This window comes from Cherax quadricarinatus, chromosome 55 (assembly GCF_038502225.1).
Source record: "Cherax quadricarinatus isolate ZL_2023a chromosome 55, ASM3850222v1, whole genome shotgun sequence".
NCBI lineage: Eukaryota > Metazoa > Arthropoda > Malacostraca > Decapoda > Parastacidae > Cherax > Cherax quadricarinatus.
In genome coordinates this window covers 8,944,718-8,968,327 of record NC_091346.1, presented here as the reverse complement: position 1 = coordinate 8,968,327, position 23,610 = coordinate 8,944,718, and the positions used below count along the sequence as shown (strand labels likewise).

Genomic DNA, 23,610 nt, shown 5'->3' with positions numbered 1-23,610 from the left:
GGGAAGAGGTAAAGGAGATTTTGCGTGAGAGGGGCTTTGACTTCCAGCAAGCCTGCGTGAGCGTGTTAGCGAATGGAGATAAATGGTTTTTAGGACTTGACGTGCTGTTGGAGTGTAAGCAAAGTAATATGAAGAGATTCAGAGATACCGGCAGGCCGGACTTGATTCTTGTAGATGGGAAGTACAGTGTCGGCACTCTGAAGAGGGGTGTTAAAGTTCCAGTTTTATAACTGGAGTGTAAGCAAGCCTCTGGGAAGACAGTGATTGAATGAATGTTGACGAAAGTTTTTTTCATTTCGGGCCACCCTGCCTTGGTGGGAGACGGCCGATGCTTTAATAATAATTATATATATTATTTAACACGCTATTTACATCCAATTTATTTATTCCTGTTTTCCATTTATACACCACAATCATATCCTCCCTAATTCTGCGCCTTACTAGACAGAGCAAATTCAGGGCCCTCAGTCTATCCTCATAGGGAAGATTTCTCATGATAAAATTCATCCCATATATCAGATATCTTCCTTATGAGGATAGACTGAGGGCCCTGACTGCACTCTCTCGAAAAGCGTAGAATACAGGAATAAATAAAGGTAATGTAAACAGAGTGCTAAAAATATCTAGTCTACACATGACTCGCAGTAATGGTTTTTAAGTTGGAAAACTTCAGATTCAGGAAGGATGTAGGAAAGCACTGGTTTGGTAATAGAGTTGCGGATGAATGGAACAAACTCCCGAGTACCATCATAGAAGCTAACACTTTGTGTAATTTTTAAAATGGGTTGGATAAATACACGAGTGGGTGTTCGTGGGTGTGAAATGGACCTGACTAGCTTGTGCCAATAGGTCTGATGCCATACTCTTTCCTTCAGTGACCTGATCTGGCTAGGTGGGTCATTGGTTTAAGCCAGGAGGTGACTAGGACCTGCCTAGCATGGGCCACTAGGCCTGCTACAGTGTTCCTTCTTCCTTATACACACACACACATGTGTATATATATATATATATATATATATATATATATATATATATATATATATATATATATATATATATATATATATATATATATATATATATATATATATATAATCTCACAAAACAAGCTATTTTGAGTCATTAACAGAACTGCGACTTAGCCAGACATTGATCCTGTGTTCCTATGCCCAGCCCTGTGTGAACTGCAGAAAGTACGCAGTACTGAGCGTGTTTTCCCTGGTGGAAGGACATTCGTCGATATGGAGCCTCAGAGACTAATTTCAGCCTCAGTCTGTTTGGTGTACCAGACTTCACAAGCAGTCTATATAGGAATGTTACATAAAGATGGTGGTCCATTGGATAGAGGGGTGCGTACTTTGTATTGTGTATGCGTACTTTGTATTGTGTATGCGTACTTTGTATTGTGTATGCGTACTTTGTATTATGTATGCGTACTTTGTATTGTGTATGCGTACTTCGTATTGTGTATGCGTACTTTGTATTATGTATGCGTACTTTGTATTGTGTGTGCGTACTTTGTATTGTGTGTGCGTACTTTGTATTGTGTGTGCGTACTTTGTATTGTGTGTGCGTACTTTGTATTATGTATGCGTACTTTGTATTGTGTATGCGTACTTTGTATTGTGTATGCGTACTTTGTATTGTGTATGCGTACTTTGTATTGTGTATGCGTACTTTGTATTATGTATGCGTACTTTGTATTGTGTATGCGTACTTCGTATTGTGTATGCGTACTTTGTATTATGTTTGCGTACTTTGTATTGTGTGTGCGTACTTTGTATTGTGTGTGCGTACTTTGTATTGTGTGTGCGTACTTTGTATTGTGTGTGCGTACTTTGTATTGTGTATGCATACTTTGTATTGTGTGTGCGTACTTTGTATTGTGTATGCGTACTTTGTATTATGTATGCGTACTTTGTATTGTGTATGCGTACTTTGTATTATGTATGCGTACTTTGTATTGTGTATGCGTACTTTGTATTGTGTGTGCGTACTTTGTATTGTGTATGCGTACTTTGTATTGTGTATGCGTACTTTGTATTGTGCATGCGTACTTCGTATTGTGTATGCGTACTTTGTATTATGTATGCGTACTTTGTATTATGTATGCGTACTTTGTATTGTGTGTGCGTACTTTGTATTGTGTGCGTACTTTGTATTGTGTATGCGTACTTTGTATTATGTATGCGTACTTTGTATTATGTATGCGTACTTTGTATTGTGTGTGCGTACTTTGTATTGTGTGCGTACTTTGTATTGTGTATGCGTACTTTGTATTGTGTATGCGTACTTTGTATTATGTATGCGTACTTTGTATTATGTATGCGTACTTTGTATTATGTATGCATACTTTGTATTATGTATGCGTACTTTGTATTATGTATGCGTACTTTGTATTGTGTGTGCGTACTTTGTGTTGTGTGCGTACTTTGTATTGTGTATGCGTACTTTGTATTGTGTATGCGTACTTCGTATTGTGTATGCGTACTTTGTATTATGTATGCGTACTTTGTATTATGTATGCGTACTTTGTATTATGTATGCGTACTTTGTATTGTGTGTGCGTACTTTGTATTGTGTGCGTACTTTGTATTGTGTATGCGTACTTCGTATTGTGTATGCGTACTTTGTATTGTGTATGCGTACTTTGTATTGTGTGTGCGTACTTCGTATTGTGTATGCGTACTTTGTATTATGTATGCGTACTTTGTATTATGTATGCGTACTTTGTATTGTGTATGCGTACTTTGTATTGTGTATGCGTACTTTGTATTGTGTATGCGTACTTTGTATTGTGTATGCGTACTTCGTATGGTATATGCGTACTTCGTATGGTGTATGCGTACATTGTTCACCTCACACAGGGCTGGGCATGGGAACGTAGAATAGTCCTGGCCAAGCCGCAGTTCTGTTAGTGATTCAAAATCATTTGTTTCGTGATTTCACTGATATATAGACTGCTGGGAGGCAGGATGAGCGCCTGGTGTTTACGATGGTGGTTCAGTCGACACAAGGATATATATTCTTTCCTCTTCCATCGCTTGCTTCTGGAAAATAAGTCATAATAATTCTATAGTTTCCAGGAATATACCAGCTGCGAAATTCGATTATGCATTTTTTTTAGATAAGATTTTTACCTTCTTTTGTTTCCACTTTTTCCTAGTACACAATTTAACTTTACGTACGACCTCAAGTTTTGTGAACGGGTCGTTGTTAGTGTACTAAGTTGTTAGTGTACTAAGTTGTTAATGTACACATCTCTCAAGTTGTTGTTATCCCCACCTAAATTGTTGCTTGTTGCACGACCCTTTAGTTGTTGCTTGGTGCACGACCCTTTAGTTGATTGGTGCACGACCCCTTGGTGCACGACCCCTTAGTTGTTGGTGCACGACCCTTTAGTTGGTGCACGACCCTTTGGTTGGTGCACGACCCCTTAGTTGTTAGTGCACGACCCCTTGGTGCACGACCCTTTAGTTGTCGGTTGGTGCACGACCCTTTAGTTGGTTGGTGCACGACCCCTTAGTTGTTGGTGCACGACCCTTTAGTTGTCGGTTGGTGCACGACCCTTTAGTTGGTTTGTGCACGACCCCTTAGTTGGTGCACGACCCTTTAGTTGGTGCACGATCCCTTGGTGCACGACCCTTTAGTTGTCGGTTGGTAAACAACCCTAGTTGCTTGGTGCACGACCCCTTAGTTGATGCACGACCCTTCAGTTGGTGCACGACCCTTCAGTTGTTGGTGCACGATCCTTTAGTTGTTGGTGCACGACCCTATAGTTGTTGCTTGGTACACGACCCTATAGTTATTGCTTGGTACACGACCCTATAGTTGTTGCTTGGTGCACGATTCCTTAGTTGTTGCTTAGTGAACGACCCGTTAGTTGTTGCTTGGTGCACGACCCCTTAGTTGTTACTTAGTGAACGACACATGAATTGTTGGGTGCACACATCCCTAAGATGTTGTTGGGTGCACACATCCCTAAGATGTTGTTGGGTGCACACATCCCTAAGATGTTGTTGGGTGCACACATCCCTAAGATGTTGTTGGGTGCACACATCCCTAAGATGTTGTTGGGTGCACAACTAAAAAGATTCTTGATGAACGACAACTAAATTACTGTTTGGTGAACGACAATTAAATTACTGTTTGGTGAACGACAATTAAATTACTGTTTGGTGAACGACAATTAAATTACTGTTTGGTGAACGACAATTAAATTACTGTTTGGTGAACGACAATTAAATTACTGTTTGGTGAACGACAATTAAATTACTGTTTGGTGAACGACAATTAAATTACTGTTTGGTGAACGACAATTAAATTACTGTTTGGTGAACGACAATTATACCGAAAAAAAACGATCGAAATGAAACTGTTTTTCTTTAAGATAAATTAATGCAAGAGTTAAGAAGAGGAAGAGGAAGAAGAAGAAGAAGAGGAAGAAGAAAAGGAAGAAGAGGAGGAAGAGGAAGAAGGAGAGGAAGAAGAAGAGGAAGAGGAAGAAGAAGAAGAGGAAGAAGAAAAGGAAGAAGAGGAAGAGAAGGAAGAGGAAGAAGGAGAGGAAGAAGAAGAAAAGGAAGGAGAGGAGGAAGAGGAAGGAGAGGAGGAAGAGGAAGGAGAGGAAGAAGATGAAGATGAAGAGGAGGAAGAAGAGGAAGATGAAGAGGAGGAAGAAGAGGAAGATGAGGAAGAAGAGAAAGAAGAGGAAGAAGAAGAGGAAGAAGAATCAGGAAGGGGATGGTAAAATCAAGAACAGGAAGAAGATTGTCAAGAATAGAGAAAAAGAATCAGGAAGAAGACAATCATGAAAGAGAGGAAGAAGAATCAAGAAGAGAATGAAGACAGAGCCAAGAAGACAGAGCCAAGAAGACAGAGCCAAGAAGACGGAGCCAAGAAGACGGAGCCAAGAAGACGGAGCCAAGAAGACGGAGCCAAGAAGACGGAGCCAAGAAGACGGAGCCAAGAAGACGGAGCCAAGAAGACGGAGCCAAGAAGACGGAGCCAAGAAGACGGAGCCAAGAAGACGGAGCCAAGAAGACGGAGCCAAGAAGACGGAGCCAAGAAGAAAAAGACTGGGTCAAGATGAAGACTGATTCAAAAGAAGACAGGAAGATTTGGTCAAGAAGAAGAAAGATGGGGTCTAAAAGGACGAGAAAAAGACGAAGCAGAAGAAGAATTGGAATTTTATGAAAACCTGTCAAAAAAAATTAGAAAAAGATTAAGTTGATGATGATGATGATGACTGATGATGATGACTGATGATGACTGATGATGATGACTGATGATGATGACTGATGATGATGACTGATGATGATGACTGATGATGATGACTGATGATGATGACTGATGATGACTGATGATGATGATGATGACTGATGATGATGATGACTGATGATGATGACTGATGATGATGACTGATGATGATGACTGATGATGATGATTGATGATGACTGATGATGATGACTGATGATGATTGATGATGATGACTGATGATGACATGATGATGATGACTGATGATGATGACATGATGATGATGATTGATGACTGATGATGATGACATGATGATGATGACTGATGATGATGACATGATGATGATGACTGATGATGACTGATGATGATGATGACTGATGATGATGACTGATGATGATGACTGATGATGATGACTGATGATGACTGATGATGACTGATGATGATGATTGATGATGACTGATGATGATGACTGATGATGACTGATGATGATGACTGATGATGATGACTGATGATGACTGATGATGACTGATGATGATTGATGACTGATGATGATTGATAATGATGACTGATGATGATGACTGATGATGACTGATGATGATGACTGATGATGATGACTGATAATGATGATGACTGATAATGATGATGACTGATAATGATGATGACTGATAATGATGATGACTGATAATGATGATGACTGATAATGATGATGACTGATAATGATGATGACTGATGATGATGACTGATGATGACTGATGACTGATAATGATGACATGATGACTGATAATGATGAATGATGATGACTGATGATGATGACTGATGATGATGATGACTGATGATGACTGATGATGATGATTGATGATTGATAATGACATGATGATGATGATTGATGATTGATAATGACTGATAATGATGACTGATGATGATGACTGATGATGATGACTGATAATGATGACTAATAATGGTGATTGATAATGATGATGGTGACTGATAATGATGATGGTGACTGATAATGATGACTAATAATGATTGCTGATAACTACAATGATGACTATTGTTGCTGATGGCTGATAATGATAATGACTGATAATGCAAATGATGATTGATCATAATGATGATGACTGATGATGATATTGATGACTGATAATGAAGCTTGGGGAAGGACAGGCTGGGGGATCAAAAGCTACAAACCTGACTTAAGGAAAACAATCTTTTTGTCTCTACATTTTTCCTTCTTGTCTTCCTTTGTCCTATTCTTATTACCTTTACTATTTCACTTTTTTTTTCTATTTTTTCTTTCTTCCTACTTTTTTCTACCTTCCATCCCTCTTCCAAATAAATCTTATAGTTCATAAGTTTGATTTCTGTACCACCTTTTATCATTGTCTTATGACTTCCCTCTAGTCTTCATTTCTCTTATTCCTTCTATCTCTCTTCCCTTTCGCGTACTTTAAGTGCACTATGGAGAGGGAGGCTGGACACTGGTGCCTCCCACAGTGTCTCCCACTATGGAGAGGGAGGCTGGACACTGGTGCCTCCCACAGTGTCTCCCACTATGGAGAGGGAGGCTGGACACTGGTGTCTCCCACAGTTGCTAACAACTGATGCAGCAACAACCTACAAAGGCTACAGCAGAGCACGAGCAAAGAATAATAGACCAATAACTCTACCATCCCCCTGGGCACCTGGGGTTTAGAGCAGGTCTCTTCCGCCTCTCTCAGCTACTGGACCACCATGACATGGTTTTGGATGTTGTGGAGGACAAGCAGAATGCATATGTAATATACAAAGACTGCAAAAAATTTCGACTATTGCGATCATAGTATAATCTGCATGAGAATATTCACGGAGGACGTGGTAAATCTCCAAGCGGATATAAACCAAGTTTTCAAAAGGGAAACAGAAAACTTGTGGAAATATCTAGAACGGAGTACAGTACTAATTCTAACCACACACCAGAGCAAAAAAGTAACGTGAAAGACATGCAGGTGCTAATGTGGGAATACGTCACCTTCAAGAATCGTAACAGTGTCATTATCACATTTGCTAAGGAAATAATAGTAAGGATAATGAGAACTTTCAAAATAAGAGATGCCATGTCAATGGTTACCATTTTTTTTTTAAGTTTTTTGTTCCCTTTAAGCAGGAATACTGCGGTGCACTAACGGCCCTATTTCATGCAGGTGAAATCGTAGTTCTAGAGAATGAATAGAGAGCCTTCAATGAAGAGTTAAGTTCAGTCAAGCAATTTAATTACTGGGAACGTTTGAAGTCTCTTGATCTGTACTCCCTGGAATGCGGGAGAGAAAGATACATCATAATCTACACCTGGAAAATCCTAGACTGACGGGTCCCAAATCTACACATAGAATTCAGTCCCTAGGAAAGAGAAAGACTAGCCAGACGGTGTAACATGTATCCAATGGCAAGCATGGGCACCATGAGTACACAAAGAGAAAACACAATAAGTATCTGAAGCCAAAGACTGTTCAGCGTCACCCACCATACGTAAAGGAAATTATGAATAGACCCCCTGGCTGTCTTCAAACGAGTACCGGACTTGTACCTAAAATCAGTGCCCGATCTGCCAGGATCACGTGCGGTCAGCAGTAACAACCTGGTTGATCAGGTTCTAAACCGGTAAGCCTGGAAAGAGATTGGGCCGCGGGGCAGTTGACCCCAGGAAGAACCTCCAGGTAGACTACAGCTGTTTTTTTTTTTTCATTTCCCATTATTCTTTCATTATTTCTACCTTCCTTTCCTCCTATTATCTTTACTTCCTTGATTAACTCTCGGTTAACTCTCGTCCTATCTCCGTTTCTTCTCCCTCTTCCTAATACCACTTACCTCTCCTCTTTTCCCTACGTTCTCTCCCTCACCAATGCCCCATTACCTTTCAGTCTTTTGTTTCAGTGTTTGTTTCCAGTCTTTCCCTATCTCTCACTACCTGGCATTCTTCCAAATTCTTCTCCTGCCCCCATACTCCGTCTTGGCTCCTCACCCTTCTTTCTATATCTTCCCTTTCACTATTTGAACTTCTTTCCCCTTCTTTAACTTCTTTCTCTCCATGCTTATATTTTCCCCCCTCTTCATTCTTTCGTTTTTTTCTGCCTCACATTCCTCCTTCCAATTTTCTTCCCCATATTCTCCCCTTAAACTGCTTCCTTGTTTCCCCTAGGTTTCCTTGTCACTAAACTTGCCTCACTCTCCATACCTCTCATCCTCTCCAGCAACTTAAGAGGAAGACAAGTTTGTCAGTAATTGCATAAGTTTGATGGAACTAACGTGTCAGAGCCGGAAGCTGAGAGAAGGAAGGAAGGGATGGAGAGATGGGTAGAACTGAAGAAGATATAGGAAGTAGACACCAGGGATGGGGAGGAAAGACTGCTGGGAAGGGATGTAAAGAAGGAATGAGAGACAAACTCAATTTTTACGGAGGAAGAGAAGACAGTAATTAATGTAAGGAGAAAGGGTAGAAAATAATGAGGGGGAATGGAAGGGGAGCTGGAGGAAGGTAGAGAAGTGATTGAAGGTAGGGAGGGATGTAGGGAATGAATGATGAATGGAAGAGGAAAGGGATGGACGGATGAAACAGATAAGAGGAAGGCGTGGAGGGATGAACGGAGGGAGAAAGGGAGGGAAAGAAATAAGGGGGAGAGAGGAAAGTAGTGGTAAGAATGAGTGGGAGACTGTTGGTACTCTGGAAGGAACCTAATATACTTGGGGTGAAATTTGACTCCAAACTGGCTATGAAGAACCGCGTTGTAAATCTTGAAAATAAAGTGACCAGGAAGCGTACAGCATTTAGAAATATCTCGCATCTGCTCGATGGAAGTAAGACGGCTCATCTCTCGACTGCATCCAGCCTGGACTGATCTGTCATTGCAGCACAGCCTACAACACGGGAGGGATGTGGGTGGCCTTACTATTACCTACAAGGCCAATATTGTCAAAGTATCACACTTTTCTCTACTCCGAGGACAGCGAGAAGTGAACTTCTGCACAACAAGACGGGCAGCAAGCAGCAGCTTCACTCTGACTGTACTCTTCTCCAGAACACCACTTCATCTAAGATCATTTATTCCTAGGATGACTCTAGTCTGTCACATGTTCGTACAGCATAATGACATCAAATAAATAGTCAGTTGGCCAAATGAAATCACTGGCCCACAGCTGGCTACAACCTCATCCTGTTCACTATTAGTATATCTCTTAACAAGCTCTTAGATTGTAAAGTTAGAAACTCTAAACCTAACCTTGCAGAACCCTGTGTAAAGAGAGAGAGAGAATAATAATGTCTCAATCATTCTGACAAGTACACTGGTACCAGAAATAAACTTGGGTATTTTAACGTAAAATTAGTTACATTCTATTTACACATTGCATCAGCAGGATCCACCAAATTATTACAATCGTTCCAGAAAAAAACATGACTAATACAGATGCAAGAGCAGAGTAGAAATGAGTATTTCAGCAGCAATGTAATCACAGCAGGAAATGGGCACAACAAAGCAGTAAATATTCATAGAGCTAGAGAAGTAGCACTTCCAGCTCCTGGACACTAATGCACAAAGGTCTACAGTAATACACTGACTCTGGCAGTACACTGATATTTAGATGACTGTATGTAAGCTTCTCTTTCACATGTTAATAAAAAAGATGCATTAATTCCCAGAACTCTAGATAATTCAGCATGACACTCACTTTACATGATGCAACAAGTGAGGTTACTTCCAGCACTCACTTTACATGATGCAACAAGTGAGGTTACTTCCAGCACTCACTTTACATGATGCAACAAGTGAGGTTACTTCCAGCACTCACTTTACATGATGCAACAAGTGAGGTTACTTCCAGCACTCACTTTACATGATGCAACAAGTGAGGTTACTTCCAGCACTCACTTTACATGATGCAACAAGTGAGGTTACTTCCAGCACTCACTTTACATGATGCAACAAGTGAGGTTACTTCCAGCACTCACTTTACATGATGCAACAAGTGAGGTTACTTCCAGCACTCACTTTACATGATGCAACAAGTGAGGTTACTTCCAGCACTCACTTCACATGATGCAACAAGTGAGGTACAGCACTCACTTTACATGATGCAACAAGTGAGGTACTTCCAGCACTCACTTTACATGGTGCAACAAGTGAGGTACTTCCAGCACTCACTTTACATGATGCAACAAGTGAGGTACTTCCAGCACTCACTTTACATGATGCAACAAGTGAGGTACTTCCAGCATTTACTTCACATGATGCAACAAGTGAGGTTACTTCCAGCACTCACTTTACATGATGCAACAAGTGAGGTACTTCCAGCACTCACTTCACATGATGCAACAAGTGAGGTACTTCCAGCACTCACTTTACATGATGCAACAAGTGAGGTACTTCCAGCATTTACTTCACATGATGCAACAAGTGAGGTTACTTCCAGCACTCACTTTACATGATGCAACAAGTGAGGTTACTTCCAGCACTCACTTCACATGATGCAACAAGTGAGGTTACTTCCAGCACTCACTTCACATGATGCAACAAGTGAGGTTACTTCCAGCACTCACTTCACATGATGCAACAAGTGAGGTACTTCCAGCATTTACTTCACATGATGCAACAAGTGAGGTACTTCCAGCATTTACTTCACATGATGCAACAAGTGAGGTTACTTCCAGCACTCACTTTACATGATGCAACAAGTGAGGTTACTTCCAGCACTCACTTCACATGATGCAACAAGTGAGGTTACTTCCAGCACTCACTTCACATGATGCAACAAGTGAGGTTACTTCCAGCACTCACTTCACATGATGCAACAAGTGAGGTTACTTCCAGCACTCACTTCACATGATGCAACAAGTGAGGTACTTCCAGCATTTACTTCACATGATGCAACAAGTGAGGTACTTCCAGCATTTACTTCACATGATGCAACAAGTGAGGTTACTTCCAGCACTCACTTTACATGATGCAACAAGTGAGGTACTTCCAGCATTTACTTCACATGATGCAACAAGTGAGGTTACTTCCAGCACTCACTTTACATGATGCAACAAGTGAGGTTACTTCCAGCACTCACTTCACATGATGCAACAAGTGAGGTTACTTCCAGCACTCACTTCACATGATGCAACAAGTGAGGTTACTTCCAGCACTCACTTCACATGATGCAACAAGTGAGGTACTTCCAGCACTCACTTCACATGATGCAACAAGTGAGGTTACTTCCAGCACTCACTTTACATGATGCAACAAGTGAGGTACTCCCAGCGCTCACTTCACATGATGCAACAAGTGAGGTACTTCCAGCACTCACTTTACATGATGCAACAAGTGAGGTACTTCCAGCACTCACTTTACATGATGCAACAAGTGAGGTTACTTCCAGCACTCTACATGATGCAACAAGTGAGGTTATTTCCAGCACTCACTTCACATGATGCAACAAGTGAGGTACTTCCAGCACTCACTTTACATGATGCAACAAGTGAGGTTACTTCCAGCACTCACTTTACATGATGCAACAAGTGAGGTACTTCCAGCACTCACTTTACATGATGCAACAAGTGAGGTTACTTCCAGCACTCACTTTACATGATGCAACAAGTGAGGTACTTCCAGCACTCACTTTACATGATGCAACAAGTGAGGTTACTTCCAGCACTCACTTCACATGATGCAACAAGTGAGGTTACTTCCAGCACTCACTTTACATGATGCAACAAGTGAGGTACTTCCAGCACTCACTTTACATGATGCAACAAGTGAGGTTACTTCCAGCACTCCACATGATGCAACAAGTGAGGTTACTTCCAGCACTCACTTCACATGATGCAACAAGTGAGGTTACTTCCAGCACTCACTTTACATGATGCAACAAGTGAGTTACTTCCAGCACTCACTTTACATGATGCAACAAGTGAGGTTACTTCCAGCACTCACTTCACATGATGCAACAAGTGAGGTTACTTCCAGCACTCACTTTACATGATGCAACAAGTGAGTTACTTCCAGCACTCACTTTACATGATGCAACAAGTGAGGTTACTTCCAGCACTCACTTCACATGATGTAACAAGTGACGTTACTTCCAGCACTCGCTTCACATGATGTAACAAGTGAGGTTACTCCCAGCACTCGCTTCACATGATGTAAGAAGTGAGGTTACCTCCAGCACTCGCTTCACATGATGTAACAAGTGAGGTTACTTCCAGCACTCACTTCACATGATGCAACAAGTGAGGTTACTTCCAGCACTCACTTCACATGATGCAACAAGTGAGGTTACTTCCAGCACTCCACATGATGCAACAAGTGAGGTTACTTCCAGCACTCACTTCACATGATGCAACAAGTGAGGTTACTTCCAGCTAGCCTCACCCAGACTTATTAATAGTAACAACAATGAGTAGATGTTCCTTGTGCTGAAATTATATATTATGTATTGAAGAGAATCCATTACATCCACTCTAGAACCGAAGTTACCTGATATTTTCTGCTTCCTCCAGAAAACACAAGAAACTGGTTATGTTGGTCCATGAGAAGATACTGGCCAGAACAGATGCAAGTATAAAAGAATGAAAGTCTCACTCACACCTCTGCTTCTCATCGCCGCTCAATAATAATTCGGTCTCTCCAAGGTACGTTATCACCTCTTTGGCACAAGATTGTGCCAGTCAAAGTTCAGTGCAAGATAAAGGGTAGCCATTGAGAACTAGGAAACACTAATACAAGTAAACTGCTGCTGTAATGTGTGATGGGCTTTGATGCTATTTCCACACACATATATAATTGAAATAAAACAAATCATTATTTATATCATACAGTAAGAATACATACACTTGTTTAAAAAAAACTTAACCGAAGTAAAATATTGAGCTCATGAAGTTTATCTGATTCTATTATGTTAAGTAAAACATTCAAGTTAACTTTAAACTCAGAAAGCAGTGAACTTCGAAAAATACTGAATCTATTTTCAGATTCCAACACATCCACCTCCAATGACTTCCGTCAAGAGGCAAAACAAGTTTAATGAATACTGTCTTGAAAGCCACTTGAGGGAGGTTAAACACAGGGGCTCAGCCCAATTCTCTTTCTGTCACACATAATCACACAGTATTCTTATATCTTGAAGACAAGAATCTTGGGATATATCTATCAGCAAGGAGATTCGAGAGGAGCATCCATGATGACTGGAGAGGAATGCAGAATATCTGATCGTCCAAGGTCTGGTGTAGGTAATTCAGTACTTTGACGAGGTCTGGTGCTGAACGTTCATTCTTCAGCTTAAGTCCAACTTTTGGTTGGAGAACAGCACCAACTCAGTCATAAAGTAATACAGAACTCACTATTTTGCACATAAATTCTCCAAATCCGCACAAATTCGTTGTATTTTTTGACATCTTTTGTGAACGTTTGATGCTTTGCTATTAAAAACTTTGTGTTGAATTTTTGAAGCCTGTTGGATAAGGCATTCTCGAGTTCTGCGCCAAATATAATAAGCAGTCTCTTAAAGGCACCACTTCATGGATTTCTAAAAATTCTCAAAGTGAAGTTGAGGAACATCAATATCAACCAATTTCGGAAGTTAATCTGTTCCTATGAGGAGAACAGATGTTATGTTCCTCTAATGATTAACATTCTCTCTTAAAGACAAGAGTGAACTCGGATATTTACTGGCTAAGTTTGCCCAGAATGGGAGAATTATCATCTTTTCTCTCCACCTCTAGTTGGTTTTCTTTTATAGGTAACAATATTAGTGCCATACACAGTGAACGTGTGATATCACAATATACAAAATATCCACGGTGAAAAGACAGTGAAATTCCAAGGGCTTTTGTGGTTTTTTCATATCGATAAAAGTGAAAAATCACTAAAGCGCTGGGAAACCTCACTGCGTTTTCACTGTGGTTATTTTGCATATTTCGTTCTCTTTTTATGTTTATGATAAAAATATCAGCGTGTTTGCTTTTGGATGCTGCTTTTTGTAATTTGGAAAAAAGGATCCTGAAGCAGAGGTTTGTGACGTGTTGTTACTGGGAATGCTAGCTACAGTTCCTTCATAATATTTATCAAAATCAAAGGGGTCAGTGTCTTCAGTCCTTATTACATCGTTGTGACTTGTTTCATCAGACTCGATGTTGCTTTATGCTGCTAGTAAACTAGCTACGTTCTCTTGTTTCTTGAGCTGTTGAATTCTCTCTTGAGTTTCAGTTCATTCTCAATATCATTCTCAGCGTTTGTTTTATACGACTTTTCCGCTGCACTTACATCAGGGATCATGTCATGTGCTGAATATCCTGTTGTAAATAATGGTGTAACTCTTAAAACCTGTTTAATAAACACTATGGGAGCTGATAGTCTCTTTCCCAGAAGTGAAAATCTTGGATCACTCAAAACTTTGTTGAAATGTTTCAGATATTGTAGCTGATAGGTGTGCATTGCGCTGCTTTTTTCTACATTTGCAGTCTAATATTAAAGTGCTATTCCAGTGGGTTTGGTAGTTCATTTTTTTTTCTTGAAGAGTCTCTAGTTTACTGCAGGCTGGAAGAGAGTGACTGAATGGTTCATACTGATGTCCTTCTGCTCCAGAATACAGTCATCAGTAAACAGATAAAATGTTGGCAGAAAACATGGCAAACTGTTGTAACATGTCCCTTCATTTCCTTTAATAACCTTCGAATTATTATTAAATGTTATCAGTTGCGTTTTAGAAGCTGGTATGTTGAATTCATGCATCGCTTCTTGAATAAACTGGGCGATGTGTCAAGACTGATGGAGTGAATGATGATGAAAGTTTTTCTTTTTCGGGCCACCCTGCCTTGGTGGGAACTGGGCGATGTGTGCTGCTGTAGCATCCAGCTAAAAGTATCGCTCAAAGGGCCACAGTTTTCTCAATGAAGTTTTCGCTGAGTCATATGTGACGATGTGTATTATATTCTCCTATATGTATTTATTATATGTGGCTCCGCCTCTCAGCTTGTCATTTGTCACATGTCCTACAAACCCTCGTGGGCCCTGGAGTGCCTGCTCCTAAAACTCTGGTGGGTTTGCCTCCAGATAATCAAAATAACTGCGAAGAATTAGGGGGATATGATTGAGGTGTATAAATGGAAAACAGGAGTAAATAAAGGGGATGTAAATAGCATGCTGAAAATATCCAGCCAAGACAGGACTCGCAGCAATGGTTTCAAGTTGGAAAAATTCAGATTCAGGAAGGATATAGGAAAGCACTGGTTTGGTAATAGAGTTGTGGATGAGTGGAACAAACTCCCGAGTACCGTCATAGACGCTAAGACGTTGTGTAGTTTTAAAAATAGGTTGGATAAATACATGAGTGGGTGTGGGTGGATGTGAGTTGGACCTGACTAGGTGCCGTGCTCCTTCCTTAAGTGGAAGTGACCTGACTAGGTGGTCATTGTTCTAGGCCGGGTCAGTAGGCCTGTTGCAGTGTTTCTTCTCTTATGTTCTTATTACCCTTGGGTTGAAAAAGTACGTCCTGACATCCCTCTGACTAGTCTGTTGCATTAACTTTCAACTACAAAGTGTACCTCTTTCTCTCTTCTCAGTCCCTGCCTACCCTATCAATTTTCCCCTTGTTCAGCTTTCCTCAAATGAAATTCTCTTTCAGTGAGATCTGCAGTCTATGTACCAGAACTCTGCACTCTGTGTCAAGTCTTTTTGCTAATTCTCCAGTCTTCGTCACAGTACATTTGCTGAGGTGAATTAGAGTAACCATTTATCTGAAAAATCTTGCAGTTTCTCTATTTCCATATGTTAACTTTTCATGTTCCAATTGGTTTTAATATTCCCGGGTTAGTCGGACTGTCAACATAGGGCCGCTGTTCAAATTGTGGTTCAAATTGCTAATCAGCAGGATATTACCCATTCTGGAGACAGCTGTAACATGATGTCAACATGTCATTCTCTCACCCAACCGGTCTCACCACAGTTACTACCACCACTACTACCACTACTACTACCACTACTACTACCGCTACTACCACTACTACTACCACTACTACTACCACTATTACCACTACTACCGCTACTACTACCGCTACTACTACCACTACTACTGGTATCCCCGCGACAGTCCACCTGACTCCTGCCGCTATATATACTCGTTTTCTTATTTATCTCTGTATTTAAACTGAAGAAGTCACTAGTGGCTAAACGTTTCCTTTAATAAATGTCCTAAACTATACATAAGTGTCTTTTTCACATCATGTCGGTATCACCTTATTTCTCACTCTCCAGATTGTTCCACTTCCTGACAACTCTATGGCTGAATAAATATTTACTAACATCCCTGTGACTCATCTCAGTTTTCAACTTCCAGTTGTGTCTCCTTGTTGTTGTGTCCCATCTCTGAAATATCTCTGTCCACCCTGTCAATTCCTCTCAGTATTTTATATTTTGTTATGTCATCCCTTTCCCTCCTGTTCTCCAGTGTCGTCAGGTTTAGTGTTGTTGCAAACTTTTTTGCACCTTCTCTAATTTCTTGACGTGCTTGACCAGGTGTGGGTTCCATACTGGTAATGCATACTCCAATATGGGCCTGACATACACAGTGTACAGACACCTCGTCAAGTGCCATTACTCGTTGTTTCCAGCTCCTCTGGCTTTTCCACTAATTTCTTGAGTGGAACTGTGTCGAAGGCTTTCTTGCAGTCCAAAAAAAATGCAGTCTACCCATCCCTATCTCTCATGTCTTACTTCTATCACCTTGTCGTAAAACTTAAATAGGTTTCTGATACAGAATTTCCATTCCCTGAAACTGTACTCTTTATCATTTATAGGTGCTCCACCACTCTTCTCCTGATAAACTTCTCCATGACTTTGCATACAATGCATGTCAGTAACACTGGTCTGTAGTTTTAATGCCACCTGCCTGTCTCCTCTCTTAAAGACTTTACATTTGTTGTCTTCCACACCTTAGGTAGTTACCCTGCTTCGATAGATGGGTTGAAGATCGTTGTTAGTGGCACACACAGTGCCTTTGCTCTCTCAGGACCCACGGAGAGATGTCCGATCTCACCGCCTTTGAAGTATCTAGCTTACTTAGCAGTCTCTTCACCACCTTCTCTGTTGCATCTTGTGTGTCAAGTACTTGTTGGTGTACCCTTTCATCTGGGGTTGCTGAAGCTCTTTGTCTCCACTGAAAACACTTCCTTGAATCTCGTGTTGAGCTCTAAACATACTTTGCTATTTTTTGAGATCTCCCCTTCTTTCTCAGTCTGTTGTTTTACTCCTGATGTGGCTGGACAACAGTTTTGGGTCAAATTTGGATTTTGATGCTACATCATTCTAATATTGCCGTTGGACCTCCCTTCTTATCCAATCATGTTCATTTCTGGCTCTTTAGCTAATCTTGTTTTCCTGGGTTCTTTGTCTTCTCTGTTTTTTTTCATTCTCTAACGCACTTAATTTTGGCTTCCCTACACATCTGAACCAAGGGCTCATTTTGGTCTTCCTATTGTTTCTGTTGCCCTTGTGTACGAACCTCTCCTCTGCCTTCCTGCATTTTGTGGTCATATATTCTATCATTTCATTTACTGTTTTTGCCCACCGGTTCTCTTTCCCCCTGTACCTCATACAGGAAATTCCTCATGCCTGTGTAGTCCCCTCTTTTATAGTTTGGTTTCTCCTGTCCTACTCACGCTGCTTCTTTCTCCACTATTAGCCCTACAATATATTTGAAGTTCAGGGTCATATGATCACTAGTTCCGAGGGGCCTTTCATACGTGGCGTCTTCAATGTCAGAATTACTCAAGGTGAATATGAGGTCCAGCCTTGTTGGTTCATCCTCTCCTCTCTCTTTCTGGTAGTGTCCCCGATATGTTAATGCACGAGGTTTCCAGTACCACCTCCATCATCTTAGCTCTCCACGATTTAGGTCCCCCATGTGGCTTCAGGTTTTCCCAGTCAGTCTCCTTATGAATGAAATCTCCCACAACTAGTAACTTTGCTCTGCCCATGTGGACCCTTCTGGCCACCTCAGCTTATCTTGGCCTGGTGCTATTCTGTGGTAGGTTGTACATCACTGCAATCACCACCGTTGGACCACAGTCTGAATTGTTCCTACTATGTAGACCCTTGCTTCCATTATGTCCATTCCTTCCATTTCCTTAAATTTCCACTAGTTTTTCATGGGCAGTGGAACTCTTGGTTCTCTCTGCTCCCTCTACCTTTCCTGAGGATCTGATATCCGAATGGAAAGATCACATCTGTTATCACTGCCGTGAGCTAAATTCCCGTAAGTGCTATGATGTCCTGGGATGTCTCCATGATTCGTTTAGTTGAACATGTTTATTATGCACCCCATACCCATCCTGTGGGCGGTAGTCAAAATATTACAGAGGTACATAATGGGTCCAGGGACTGGACCCCAAAGTTTTGATAGCTGAGCAAGTTACAAAGGTCATGAACTCCAGGTAGATCTGGTCACAGTCATGACAAGTTACAAAAGTATTTCCAGATTACAGAGGTACATAATGTAAAGCCAGTTGTACAGTTGTAAGGCCTCGTGGGAGTCTTTGTTTACACAGAGCACGACGCTGTTCATGCGTGAACGTATGATAGGTGGCACCACCACTCACATTCCCTCCTCCACTAGCATCATATGCATCACTATAATTGTCATCACCAACACCACTACCAACATTGTCTTCATTACATTTATCAGCAGTGTTATATCCAACATTAATGTCAATGTGGTTAACCTCATCACACTCGGCACTACCACTTACATTACACTCATCACTATTACTAACATCATAGACACCATTGCCCTCAGCATGATGCTCACTATAGTTATCAACACAGTTATTGGATTCGTCATTACCGTAATTAAGGACACCACGACTCAAGAAATCGTGACCACAAATGCATTTGTGGTCACAGAGGTGCCTGTGCTAACTTTCCTATGGTGTAGAAATATACCTAGTTGGATGAATCTTATTGTGGCTAGCTGGTCTAGTGGCTAACGCGACGGGCTGGAGTTTTGAGACTCTATGACCGCGGGTTCAATCCCGGCCGGGGGTATGGTTTTAAGGACACCACCACCACCTTGTTCATCAACCTTACACTCGCTTTCAGAATTTGTGACAATCTTATTATTGGTACACTCACATCTTTCCTTGTGCTGCCCAAGTTGTTGTTTCAGGAGGAATTGTTGTGTTTCCAGTACCTTTATGCGCGATTTCAGGTTGTATTCCACAGAAGCAAGACTTGGAACATCTGTAGACGTGAAGCTGCGGTCAGCTGAGCTCGGTGTCTGACTGTCAGCTGACTCAGCTAGGCTGGTATAGATAGCACAAGTGATGGAGCTGTGTTGACGTGCTCCCCAGGTGAGGTGCTCAACCTCATTGTCTGAGGGCAGGCATGAGCCAGTATTCAGACTCGAGGTATCTGGTAGTCCTGGGGCGTCGTTATGGGAGGTACAGGGTGAGGTGCGGTTGGCAGCCCTCACACTGCGATCACCACGAGCTGCTGTGACTCCTGAGGTCTCACAATTTGATACATTGTTTAGCAACAGTCTGTTGCTGTTTGATCATATAACACCGTTCAGAAGGATGAGCATTGGCACACTGCACACCAGTGTGACTTTGTTGCGCATTTCCTGGCAGATAAGAGACAACACACTAAGTGTGTGGGGCCCAAGACTGTTCAGTTGCATAAATAAGGGAGATTACCAATAGACCCCTGGCTCTCTTCAAGAAGGCCCTGGACAGGCACCTAAAGTCAGTAGCTGACGAGCCGGGCTGTGGTTCGTACGTCGGGTTGCAAACGGCCAAGAGTAACAGCCTGGTTGATCAGGCCCTGATCCACCATGAGACCTGGCCACGGGGGCGTCTTTCATACCTCAGATAATCTCCCTGTTTCGATAGATGCGTTGAATATTGTTGTTACGGGTACACATAGCACCTCTGCTCCCTCTCTCAGGACCCATGGGGAGATGTTATCCGGCCCCATCGCCTTTGAGGTCTCTAGCTCCCTTAGCAGCCTCTTCACTTCTTCCTCGGTTGTATGTATTGTGCCCAACACTTGGTGTACCCCACCACTCTGCCTTTCTGGAGGCCCTTCTGTCTCCTCTGTGAGTACTTCTTTGAATCTCATGTTGAGCTCCTCACATACTTTGCGGTCGTTTCTTGTGAACTCCCTTCCTTCCTCAGCCTGTTTACCTGGTCCTTGAATGTTGTTTTCCTCCTGATGTGGCTGTACAACAGCTTCAGGTCAGATTTGGCTTTCGCTGCAATGTCATTTTCGTATTGTCGTTGGGCCTCCCTTCTTACCTGTGCATATTCATTTCTGGCTCTATGACTACTCTCCTTATTCTTCCATTCTCTAGCACGCTTGGTTTTGGCCTCTCTACACCTTTGGGTGAACCAAGGGCTCATCCTGGCTTTCTCGTTATTCTGTTACCCTTGAGTGCAAACCTCTCCTCAGCTTCCTTGTATATTGTCACATATTCCATCATCTCCTTTACTGACTTCCCTGCCAGTTCTCTGTCCCACTGAATCTCGGTTAGGAAATTCTTCTTGCCTGCATTGTACCCTTTCTTCTAGTTTGGGTTCATTCGTCCTTCCCTTCCTGCTTCTCTCTCCACTTGTAACTCTACTATGTATTCGAGTGTGTGTGTGTGTGTGTGTGTGTGTGTGTGTGTGTGTGTGTGTGTGTGTACTCGCCTAATTCTCACCTTATTGTGATTGAAAGAGCAGTCACAATTCCTGGCCCCACCTCTTCACTGGTAGCTACTAGGTCACTCTATCTGCTCCATGAGTTTTATCATACCTCTTCTTAAAGCTATGTGTGGATCCTGCCTCCATTATATCAATTTCCAGATTATTCCACTTCCTGACAACTCTATGGCTGAAGAAATACTTCCTAATATAATTGTGACTCATCTGAGCCTTCAACATCCAATTGTGACCAGTTGTTGCTGTGTCCCATTTCTGAAACATCCTGTCTCTGTACGCCTTGTCGATTCCTCTAATTCTCCTCATTAATTCCACATCGTCTGCAAAAAGAGACACTTCCGAGTCTATTCCTTCTGTCATGTCATTCACATATACCAGAAACAGCACCTGTCCTAGGACTGACCACTGTGGAACCCCGTCCGTCACAGGCGCCCACTCTGACACCTCGTAACGTACCATGACTCGCTAATGTCTTCCCGTCAGGTATTCTCTAATCAATTGCAGTGCCTTCCCTGTTATACCTGCCTGGTCCTCCAGCTTTTGCACTAGTCGCTTGTGTGGAACTGTGTCAAAGGCCTTCTTACAGTCCAAGATAACGCAGTCTACCCACCTCTCTCTCTTGTCTTACTGCTGTCACCTTGTCATAGAACTCCAATAGGTTTGTGACACAGGATTTCCCGTCCCTGAATCCGTGCTGGTTGTCGTTGATAAGCTCATTCCCCTCTTGGTGCTCTACCACTACTCTCCTGATAATCTTCTCCATGACTTTGTATACTATACAAGTCAGTCTGTAGTTTAATGCTTGGTGTCAGTCTCTTTTTTTAAAAATTGGGACTACATTTGCCGTCTTCCATACCTCTGGGGTGTGTGTGTGTGTGTGTGTGGTGTGTGTGTGTACTCACCTATTTGTGGTTGCAGGGGTCGATTCATAGCTCATGGCTCCTGTGTGTGTGTGTGTGTGTGTGTGTGTGTGTGTGTGTGTGTGTGTGTGTGTGTGTGTTTGTGAATGACTGGATTGCTTGTTCATAACATTTATTATTTTTTAATGGATATCTGCAGTGTTTGATAACATCATCTGTCGTGTGGATGATCTATACTGCGCTCAGGCGAGATGATTGATTTTATTGGTCAATGCGGCAGGTTGAGGTGGTTGGTCAAGCAACTGACACTATCTGCTGAATGTAGGTTTTTAATGAACCTTATCATCAGAACTTAACTCCACGCAAAGGAAAGACATAAGCGACACTCTAATGCTGTGTTTATCACTAAAGTTCACATCTGTGTCATCTGTACACAGTCTCCAAACCCCACTGAGTTACGTAGCAGTAGTAAATGTTTCACGGACCTGCTTGGTCAATCTGTGTAACGCTATTTCGTTTTTCGTCATATGGAAATATTGACATCACATTCAAATATAATAAATTTTACACTGAGTGATCTCTAAGCGAATGTTTACAAATATATTATAACCTGAAGACGTATTTTATGTTTGATTTCGGTAGTAGTGTTACCGCAGGAGTCATACGAGATAATAGGATTGTAAGGGTATTAAGGTTGACTCGAAGAAAGAAAGTTGCCTCTAATATATGAAATCTCACTGAAATATGCATTAACTTCACTGGTTTTTCATTTGGCAAATCCTAATATAGTTAAATTAATACATGGATCATAGAGAGGCAGAGAGATATGCAGCCACTTTAATTAACGACGAAATATGGCTTCTCTACAGTGACAATGTCCTGATCAGTTTCGGCAGCCTCCGAGACAGACTCAAAGCACTCGAGCCTTCAAAAAAATTCACCTTGTTGGCGGAGTATGAAGTAAGGTTTCCCTTTCTGTTGAAGGTACGGTGATTTTTTTTTCTGTTGGATCGCAAACCAAACATTAATGATGATTTGCTTCGGTTTAGCTTGAACCATGATAACAAAACTGAACGATTTTTTCCGCTTTCCAAGAGCGTACAGGTATGAAGCGTTGAGTACGTCGAACTCAAGTGCAAAGAATGAATTAACCACAACTGTAGTTAGTGTATCTGTCAAGAAAAAAATTCGTCTGGCAATAAGCACCCACCCTACCAACAAGAAAACTTCAGGAGAGAGGGAAATTAATGCCAGAGCTTTCAAAATTCCGTCTGAGAGATGCGAGAATGTTTATGTGAGGTAACGACGATAAAGCTAGACCCTCATATTTATAAACACAAACATAAGAGTCTAGTATATAAGATATGATGGAGGGCGTAATATTATTTTGTCGGACTACTAACTGTTGAGCAGACTTCAGGATGTACATGTTCAGTTGTAGCAACAGTGAGAGTAAAAGGTAGATGCTGTACAAGGAAAGTAGAAGCACCAAGTAAGAGAGATGTGAAGGTTTATAAACTAGAGGAGGAGGCAGTTAGGGTAAAATATAAACTATTGGAGGATAGATGGGCTAGTGAGAGTATAGGCAATGGAGTCGAAGATAAATGAGGTAGGTTTGATAATGTAGTGTTAGAGTGTTCAGCAGAAGATTGTGGTTACAGGAAAGTGGGTGCAAGAGGGAAGAAGAGCGATTGGTGGAATGATGATGTAGAGAGAGTAATAAGGGAGATATATGAGAGGTTTTTACAAAGTAGAAGTGATGCAATGGAGAGAAAAAGAGGGTTTAAGAGT

At 41.6% G+C, this 23,610-nt stretch overlaps 1 protein-coding gene across 1 annotated transcript; it reads left to right on the top strand.

Annotated features, from left to right (window-relative positions):
* Positions 1 to 4,501: 4,501 nt before the first annotated feature.
* On the top strand, positions 4,502 to 4,747 carry LOC138854327 (acidic leucine-rich nuclear phosphoprotein 32 family member B-like; the record flags this gene model as incomplete). Its single annotated transcript, XM_070096771.1, has 1 exon — positions 4,502 to 4,747. A coding segment is annotated over one exon (246 nt), but the record flags the coding sequence as incomplete, so codon positions are not given.
* Positions 4,748 to 23,610: the final 18,863 nt, after the last annotated feature.